This window comes from Erpetoichthys calabaricus, chromosome 5, assembly GCF_900747795.2.
Source record: "Erpetoichthys calabaricus chromosome 5, fErpCal1.3, whole genome shotgun sequence".
Lineage (NCBI taxonomy): Eukaryota > Metazoa > Chordata > Cladistia > Polypteriformes > Polypteridae > Erpetoichthys > Erpetoichthys calabaricus.
Window position 1 is genome coordinate 17,683,427 of NC_041398.2, and position 10,147 is coordinate 17,693,573.

The following is a 10,147-nucleotide window of genomic DNA, read 5'->3' on the forward strand; positions in this document are numbered from 1 at the left end:
GGAAGTGCGGACCTTGTTTTGTATATCAAGGCGCAAACCGGAAACAAAAGGTGGAACTGCAGCTCGGGTGCGGTCATCAGCATTTCCCAAGCCCGAGTGATTAGCCATAAGGTCTTGAATCCTATGTGCCCATTCATCAACCGTCTCGTCTCTCTTTTGTTTTGCAGCAGAAATAAGGGACCAGTCCGTTCCTTTTTTATATTTTTCTGCAATATTTTGTCTCAACGCCTCCCATTGTGGGTTAAAATCGCCTTCTCCACCTATCCCCTGTCCTCGAGTTAAAGCTGGATTCCATACCCATGGAACGTCATTGCGGACACCCCTGCTAACAGTGGCCCATGTGGTCCCAAGCTTTCGACGAAGTACCTGGGTCCATTCAGCAGCATTTGGCTTATACATGCTATCTAACTGATCAAGTTGTTCAACAAATTTTAGTCCTCCTACTTCCTTTGGATCTGGAAGTGCATTCACGACATCTTTTAGTTCTTGGATGTCCCAATTCCGATTTATCACAACTGTTGTGGGATTTTGGGGTCCAGCTGGATGGGCAGGGTTATAATGGGGATTGGGAACTTCTATTAAAGGGCAAGTAAGTGAAGGATTAGAGGAGAAAAAAGTTGGAGCTGGTTTGTGACTTCGAGTGCATTTGGAGACGGGGGTTTGTCTAGTACAGGGTGAGTCATCACGATGGGTTGAGGGGTCATAGTGATCTGTGCCTGGGGAATCATCAGGGGAAACTTCTGCTAGTTGTAGTGCAGGGGGGGGGCAATCGGAATGGGGAAATAGAGGAGGGGATAATAGAGGTGTCTGAGGTCGGTTCTGAGGAGGGGAAAAAAATAATAGGATAAAGGGGGTACTGCTTCTAAATTTCTATCGATCATATCCATTCGATACGGTCCACTATTATAACAACCCTGCTTATTCCTACACAGGATCTTCCTAGTTTCCTGTATTTCACTTACATCTCCTGTCCCCTCTATTGGCCAACGCCCACCACTCTGTCTATTCCGTTTCTTACATGCCTTCTCGAAATCTAAACCTGTCTTCTTTTCTATTAATTTTCTAGGAGACCCATTTTTACGGGGCGTCTGTTGATCCTCCGAAAATAATCCTTCCAGCATTAATGATTTTGATCCCCCTGTGCGGCGATTAACAGGCTTACTGTTATAAGTTCCCATTATGTCCCCTTGCTCTCCCGGGTTCTGTATTTAATTTTCCAACTATATACTGATTCGCCTAATCCCTTGTACGTATGAATCAGCGAGGCATTAAGTGTGCCACTCACTAAACCTAAACTGTTCCCTTCTTAGTTTTCAAGGGGAGACACCTAACTATCGGTCCTGTCCCAGTTCCCAGGAGAACACGGTATTGTTGCTTATTCCGTATGTAGATTTATTTATTTTCCCATAGCGCTACATATCTTCCATAGCTACATATCTTCCATAGCGCTACGTATCATTCCGTCCTAACAGCAATCCTGTAATCTGTGCTCTTTTCGGTTTATATTTCCATACCACCCCGTTACTCGTCCCGTTAGCCTGTCCGCTCACATCCCCGGATTCCAGCTCAGGTGACTTCGTGTCCGATTCGGTTCAAGTCTCCATCACCTTAAGCAACCCGTTGAGATATGAGTATGACTAGACGGTCAACAGGAAACTCGCCCTCCCGTTATTTAGAAAATAAAAAATATTCGGAAATCCCCCGGTGCTTACCCCAGCCTGGAAGTGTGCAAGCTCTGTCTGGAAATCCGTTCAGTCACTGTGGATGTAGCAAAGAGGAGACCAGGGACTCCTCACGCAAGAACTGTTTCAGGACAGGGCAGTCCTAACTTTTGCCGGAGCTGCATGCTCTGCTGCCGGAGATCTCAAGTTGACGGCAGTCCGCTGGTAAGACGGATCACTGAAATGGTCTCGCTGGAGGAGTCGACCGGCCGTCTCTTGCCCCACGTCCGGGCGCCAAAAACTGTGGACATTTTTTGTGACTGAAGACAGAGAAGAAAATTAAAATTAGTCAAAACCTTTTATTGATACATACCAGACAAGGGTAAAATGTCAGAGAAACACAGTCCTAGGACACCGCGCTTCATCTGCCTCGAGCGCAGATGTCCTTGTTCTTTTATACCTTTCTAATCTCCTGATCGTTGACCACGTAAGCAAAAAATAGCATCCTGACTCATTGTACTTTTCCAATTTTTGTAAAGTCATTACCCTAAAGGTATATTTTCTTGTCACACACATCATCAAAAGAAACTTCCAGAAAGTATACATGCTTTTTGTCACGCACGCCAAACACAAACAAGTTTCATCACTCTGTCCTATTTTCTATACACACATACATTTTGTTCAATTACATCTTTTTATGTTTTCACACCTTCCTTCAACATATCCAAAATTTTTACCTTTTCTGCAATCCTGAAGCATTAGCAGTAACGTGCATTAATGCTGAATGAGTGAGATGAGACTTCCTGGTTAATGCAGCACTCCGTTGCTGAGCCAATCAGCAGCACACAGGAACTTAACTGCGTGCTCTGATTGGGTAGCTTCTCAGCCATCCGCCAATAGCGTCCCTTGTTTGAATTCAAATGGGCAAATCAACTGAGGAAGCACATGTACTGTAGACCGCAGACATCCGCGAAGCAGTGAAAAATCCGCGATATATATTCACATATGCTTACATTTAAAATCCGCGATGGAGTGATGCCGCGAAACACGAAGCGCGATATAGCGAGGGATCACTGTATTTAACTGAATAAATAATATAAAATATAATATATAAAAATAATGTAAAAATAATGAATTTGTGCTAACATAACACAAATGTACAAGAAGTTGAACCCTGATGTGAAGATATTTTTTTTTAGGTCCATTACTATAAGTCCAGTCAGATGGTCAGGGAGGACAGAATAAAAAAAGAATCCCTCAGTCCTGTGGTGAGACGCTGGGTGAATAAAACAAAATCTGCCATTTCAGTTCAACTAAAGAGGATCAGAGCGAGTGTCAGTTGGTGAGCGAGGCCACTCCGTGTCACCTCTTAGGCTCCTTCCATCCCAGCTGAAGATGGAGCTTAGCGGAGTGTCGTGGATTGAGAGGTCAGGAGATTCACCATCGATGAGAAACAGAAGGACCAGAGGAGTTTGTGTTAGCGTATCTGATGTGGCTGAAGTCTCGTTTCAATTAATCCTATATGTTTTTAATGGAATGGTGAACATTATCAGCCAAACTACAAACACCACAAAATAAAAATATACGACATTTAAATAATGTCATTTGTCACCACCTGATTTGTTTTTTAGTATATTAAATGCACTTTTAATTTCACTGCCGTTTAAACTCTGATGTGTTCATTACAAATGGTAATACATGCAAAGCTATACTGTCCTCTGAAAATAACAAGAATTAGTAAAATAAAACACTTTTAAATTAGCACACCATTCATACAAGTCATGATGATATATGTGTGTGCATGAGTATTGTGTAATAATAAAGAGGTACATTAAAGTTCCTCTGCAAGGTGAGCCCTAAACTCTCTTCTTTTCTCAGCTGGAAATTACAGGGAACTCTCTGATGTGGCGAGATTAAAGCTGACACACAAACGTGGGTTTGAACGCACATGTGCTGTACAAGGCATGCACGGGGGCCACTGAGAAAAGAAGAGTGAGAGAGAGAAACTTTGTTGTCGCTTCTTACAAGAAAAAGTGATGGAAAAAGAAAAAGAGGCTGCAACATCGACAAGTTTCAGTTCCAACACCTCCACTTCCCCGAGGAAAGAAAGTTCAGTGTCACGTACAGCTTCAATGTAATAGGAACCACAGCACAGAGAGAAGTGTGTACATTGCAACAGGAACACATGTCATACATGTAGGAAGGATGGTCCCTGGGTGTCTGGGAACTGTTAACATTTGAATTTGATGATTGTATATTGGACAGAACTGACCTCTCTGTACTATTCTGTGCTCTGAATTTCCTGGTGTACAAAAGAAACACCACCTTGCACCAAAATGTGGAGACTGGGCAAGATTGGGGGAAAAAAAACAAAATGAACACGGTCGCTGACTACAACCGCATGAAGGTATGCGAATGGATATAATGTTACATTAGTGCAAGGATGTTTTCCAAAATGTATTATAAATGTCATAAAATGAATTATTCTAAATGTCATATATACCTACAGTGGGGCAGAAAAGTGTTTAGTCAGCCACCAATTGTGCAAGTCTTCCCATTTAAAAAGATGAGAGAGGCCTGTAATTTTCATCACAGGTATACCTCAACTATGAGAGACAAAATGAGAACAAAAAATCCAGAAAATCACATTGTTTGATTTTTAAAGAATTTATTTGCAAATGATGGTGGAAAAAAAGTATTTGATCAATAACAAAAGTTCATCTCAATACTTTGTTATATACCCTTTGTTGGCAATGACAGAGGTCAAAGGTTTTCTGTAAGTCTTCACAAGGTTTTCACACACTGTTGCTGGCATTTTGGCCCATTCCTCCATGCAGATCTCCTCTAGAGCAGTGATGTTTTAGGGCTGTCGCTGGGCAACACGGACTTTCAACTCCCTCCAAAGATTTACTATGGGATTGAGATGTGGAGACTGGCTAGGCCACTCCAGGACCTTGAAATGCTTCTTACGAAGCCACTCCTTCGTTACCTGGCCGGTGTGTTTGGGATCATTGTCATACTGAAAGACCCAGCCACGTTTCATCTTCAATGCCCTTGCTGATGGAAGGAGGTTTTCACTCCAAATCTGACGATACATGGCCCCATTCATTCTTTCCTTTACACGAATCAGTCATCTTGTTCCCTTTGCAGAAAAACAGCCCCAAAGCATGATGTTTCCACCCCCATGCTTTACAGTAGGTATGGTGTTCTTTGGATGCAACTCAGCATTCTTTCTCCTCCAAACACGACAAGTAGAGTTTTTACCAAAAAGTTCTATTTTGGTTTCATCTGACCATATGACATTCTCTCAATCCTCTTCTGGATCATCCAAATGCTCTCTAGCAAACTTCAGATGGGCCTGCACATCTCCTGGCTTAAGCAGGGGGACACGTCTGGCACTGCAGGATTTGAGTCCCTGGCGGCGTAGTGTGTCACTGATGGTAGCCTTTGTTACTTTGGTCCCAGCTCTCTGCAGGTCATTCACTAGGTCCCCCCATGTGGTTCTGGGTTTTTTGCTCACCGTTCTTGTGATCATTTTAACCCCACGAGGTGAGATCTTGCGTGGAGCCCCAGATCGAGGGAGATTATCAGTGGTCTTGTATGTCTTCCATTTTCTAATAATTGCTCCCACAGTTGATTTCTTCACACCAAGCTGCTTACCTATTGCAGATTCAGTCTTCCCAGCCTGGTGCAGGTCTACAATTTTGCTTCTGGTGTCCTTTGACAGCTCTTTGGTCTTGGCCATAGTGGAGTTTGGAGTGTGACTGTTTGAGGTTGTGGACAGGTGACTTTTATATTGATAACGAGTTCAAACAGGTGCCATTAATACAGGTGACGAGTGGAGGACAGAGGAGCCTCTTACAGAAGAAGCTACAGGTCTGGGAGAGCCAGAAATCTTGCTTGTTTGTAGGTGACCAAATACTTATTTTCCACCATAATTTGCAAATAAATTCTTCAAAAATCAGACATTGTGATTTTCTGGATTTTTTTTTCTCATTTTGTCTCTCATAGTTGAGGTATACCTATGATGAAAATTACACGCCTCATCTTTTTAAGTGGGAGAACTTGCACAATTGGTGGCTGACTAAATACTTTTTTGCCCCACTGTATGTCTCTCTTTTTTGTCAGTGCGGCTTTGATATCATGGACCATAAGGTGCATACTAATTTGGTGTGAGCAGGAACACTCAATAAAAATGAATAGAAAAAAATCACATTCACAGTCATTCTCAGTCACGCACACCACTCACACCCACGTCCACAGTTTTCCCAGTCCCAGTCTCATTCACGCACAAGATCTGACGCTGTTTACAAATACAGAGATGGTACCACATCTTTATCTGTAAACAGCGTCAGATTGGGGATAGTTATTGTAGGAGCATGAACGTGACTGAGAGAATAAAACTGAAAAAAAAAATGCTAACTTTTACAAGTATTATAAATTTACACCAGCTGTTACAGACGCAAATCAAATGTATGTTTTCATTGTTTAATATTAACAGTAAGAGCAGCTCACTACTCAAAACAGTAAATCTGGGAGGCAGCTGGGATCGAACCAGTGACCTCTTCATCACGTCAGAAGTTCTTATCGCTACACCACATGAGCTGTTGTATCAATAGTCTACCCTAACCCGCTTTGTTTTTCTTCGGTTATATTCTTGAATACAAGTGCACTTGTTTTATTATACTGGTACCTTTTGTGAAAGTGTTTATTTAATATTTGGACTTCAGGCTTCACACATTATACACTTCATGTCTACATTGTGTCAATTAATACTAAAACATGAAAAACGTTTCTGTTTTTTACAATGTGTTTACATAGATTGTTGTAGACACACAACACACTTGAAATGTATGTATTCCAAATAACGATCTATTATTTACCCTCTACAACTGCAGGCACTTCACTCCAAGATAAACACTGAGCACTGAGAGGCTTCTTTGCGAATAGAACTGCGGCGGTGGGAAGGTGGATGGGACACATTTATAACACAAAAGATGCTGACGGAGAGGTGCGAAGAAATTTAAGGTGGACCAGGATTAAGTGTTTTTTCATAGGCTTTGGGAATTTAAGTGTTAATGACCACCTCGGTTGCATGTATTTATTCTGTTGTTTGACAATGAACTGAAACTCTAACACTTTTCCTGAAACTCTTTAACACTTTTCCAAGTGATCGCATAATACACCTTACACCCCATCAGCTTCACATTTAAAATCATAGGTGCTCAATCTGCAGACACTCTCCACTATTTTTTTCAGCCAAGAAAGATGTTGGGGTTCCTTAAATATCAAAGTGCACAGAGAAATATGGCTTATCTAAGCACTTTGGGTATATTGAACCGACTGAACCGCAATTTGAAAACAATGCTTATTTAAGAGAGACTTAATCATCGAAGTTACAATTTCATCAGCACTCTTCTTGGATTACCTCAGGAATGGAACTGAGGGGTCAGTGAGTAACATCAGCCGGTGTGCCACCTCTCTAATGTTAAGGTTTATTTATTTGAAAACATTTAACAAAACTCTTTATATCATTGCAGATTTACTGGAGAGGGGCAACTTCTCTCCATCTTCATTTACTAAGACTTCTCTTCAGTGCGGACTGCAGCAAAAACAGAACAAAGAGAAGATGAAGAAATCAACAAGAGGGTCTGAGAATTTGACAGAAGCCTCTTTCCAGTGCATTTCTTTTCCTGTGAGAGACACCATCAATACTGACCAACAACAAGAGCATTGCACAGATCAGGGGGCTTTGTATGATGGCCGAGACTTTGGGCAACCTTTAAAAAATAAGTCTGACTGTAAAGATCTCAAGTTGTTTCATACAACACAAAGGCCATATTGCTGTTCGGAATGTGGCAAGACGTTCATCCGTAAGGGAGATCTTCAGAGGCACAAAGCAATTCATACTGGACAGAAACCTCATTGCTGCTCTGAATGTGGTAAACGATTTTTTGACAGATTTTCTCTCCAAAGACATACAAGAATCCACACTGGAGAAAAGCCCTATGGCTGTGCTGAATGTGGAAAAAGATTCACTGATGGATGCTCTTTACAAAGTCATACAAGAATTCACACTGGAGAAAAGCCGTATTGCTGCTCAGAATGTGACAAAAGATTCATTAAACTTAGCTCTCTTCAGAGCCACAAAATAATTCATAATGGAGAAAAGCCATATTGCTGTTCTGAATGTGACAAAAGATTCATTAAACGTAGCTCTCTTAAGAATCACAAAAGAATTCATACAGGAGAGAAGCCATATGGTTGTTTTGAATGTGGCAAACAGTTTTCACAAAGAAGCCATCTTCAGAGCCACCAAAGAATTCATACAGGAGAGAAGCCATATATCTGTTTGGAATGTGGCCAAGGATTTGCTAATTCTAGCAGTTTCCAAAGACATTTGCGAGTTCATACTGGAAAAAGACCATTTGCTTGTTCTGAATGTGGGAAACGATTTCTTGACCATTATGATCTTCAGCGACACAGACGAATTCATACTGGAGAAAAGCCATACGGCTGTTCTGAATGTGGGAAACAATTCAGTGACAGTAGCCATCTTCAGAATCACAAAAGAATTCATACAGGAGAGAAACCATATGGCTGTTCTGAATGTGGCAAACAGTTTTCACAAAGAAGCCATCTTCAGCGCCACAAAAGAATTCACACAGAAGGGAAGTCATATGTCTGTTCCAAATGTGGCAAACAATTTCCCAGAAGTAGCTCTCTTCAGAACCACAAAAGAATTCATAAAGGAGAGAAGCCATATGTTAGTTCTAAATGTGACCAACAATTTCCCACAAGTAGCAGCATTTAGAGGCACAAAGGAATTTCGCAAACAGTTTTCACAAAGAAGACATCTTCAATATCACATACAAATCCACACTGTTCTGCAGTTATGAAGTGGCAAAAGAAGTAATTTCCACAGACACTTAAGAATCCCCACTATGGAGTAGCCTTATTGTTGAACTGAGTGTGGGAAAAGATTCTCAAACCACCGTGGATTTCATGTTCATAAAATAATTCATACTGGTAAGAAGCCTCACTGAAGTTCTGAGTGTTTCTCAGACAGCAGAAGTCTTAATGGCCATTTGATAATTAGCAGTGGAGAAGCCCGGAAGGACTAAGTTGTGGGGGGAAGAATGAAATAATGGAGGAAGGACTGAAATGTAAGCCTCCTAACTACTCCGGTGCTGATGAGTACCTTCATGTGGTGGCCAAGTTTTCTTGTGCCAATGTGTATTCTGCTGTGTTTCTTGTGTTCTGTGGGTGGTTTCCTAAGAGGTGAGGTCACCTGTCTATAATCACGCCCACAGTCCCCTACAGTTCATTGTGAAGGCACTCATGATGTGGTGAGGTTTTTTTTGTTTTTTTTTCTTGGGCTTTTGTAATTTTTCTGTTTTTTTTTTTTTTGGTTCTTTTGTTTTTTGTTTTTTTGACTTTGCCTCTCATATTTTGGATTGGGACTTTGTATACTATTGGGATTGCCTATTTTGAAGGCGTTACCTTCTGTGGCTTTTGCATTGCACTCCTATTTTTGATAAGCAGGGCTTCTTGTAGAAATAAACCTTTTATTTATAAAGATTCTTTGTTGCCCCTTATGTGACTTGCCAAGGTTTGAAGGTTATTACCCCCCTCTAGTGGGTATTTTGAGTAATTATTGGGGTGGTTGAGCTTGGGAACTGTTTAGTTCATTACAGAGGATGAGTGAATGTTGTGGAAAACTATTCTACCCAATGATTCCAGTGCTCCTTTATCTGAGTTGACTTTTCTATAAGCAGGCAAACAACTTGGCAGAGGAGCAGTGGCACCATGTTCCACATGTTAGTACCATGTGTTGGTGTCCTCATCCAGAGACTCCCACCAGTGCTTCATAACAGTAAGGGATGAAGACAGCAGCTGAAACAAAGTTCTGTTCTCTAGTTAAGGAACACTTAATACCCGAAGACTGACAAAGCACAAATAGGATTTAAGAAGTGTTGACAAATTCATTAAAATCAAGGGGAGGAGGATTTGTATTAGGAGAAGTTCTTGACCATTTTACTCAGTGCTGTCAAATTGGCTCATGTTGATGTGGGTTCACTGAGACCCCCAGTAAGTGCAGTCTTACCAGTTTTAAAGCCTTTACAATCAATCTACACCTTTGTGAACAACAAGGAGTGATTTATGTTTCTTCTCAGTGGCAGATCCTTAAAAACACAGAGAACTGCATGTGCCCTTATGACCACCTAAATTGATATCCTGTGCTTGTTGTAGATTTAACAGAAGGGACAAGTGCTCCTCACACACAAGTGCCAAATCAGGGATATAAAGAAAAACAAACTCTGTTTTAAATTGACCTGATGCAGGAGCGTCAAGACGATGATGATGCCAACTGACTAAAGTCCCTGGGAGACCTTGAAATGAGGATAAGAAAGGAAGGGGGTGTCAAAAAAGGTTGTTCTGGGTAGAAATGGCCTGTAAACTCTTGGAACACTTCGACAAGGGGT

At 41.3% G+C, this 10,147-nt stretch overlaps 1 protein-coding gene across 1 annotated transcript; it reads left to right on the top strand.

Moving 5' to 3' along the window:
- Positions 1-6,898: 6,898 nt before the first annotated feature.
- Positions 6,899-9,575, top strand: LOC114641766 (zinc finger protein 501-like). The gene has a single exon (XM_028790787.2). It carries the CDS (start codon positions 7,147-7,149, stop codon positions 8,473-8,475), a length of 1,329 nt encoding a protein of 442 aa, XP_028646620.2. The 5' UTR covers positions 6,899-7,146; the 3' UTR covers positions 8,476-9,575.
- The last annotated feature ends 572 nt before the right edge of the window (positions 9,576-10,147 follow it).

Excerpts from the sequence above, each read along its gene's own strand:
- LOC114641766 (XM_028790787.2), top strand. The coding sequence starts at position 7,147 with ATGTTAAGGTTTATTTATTTGAAAACATTTAACAAAACTCTTTATATC.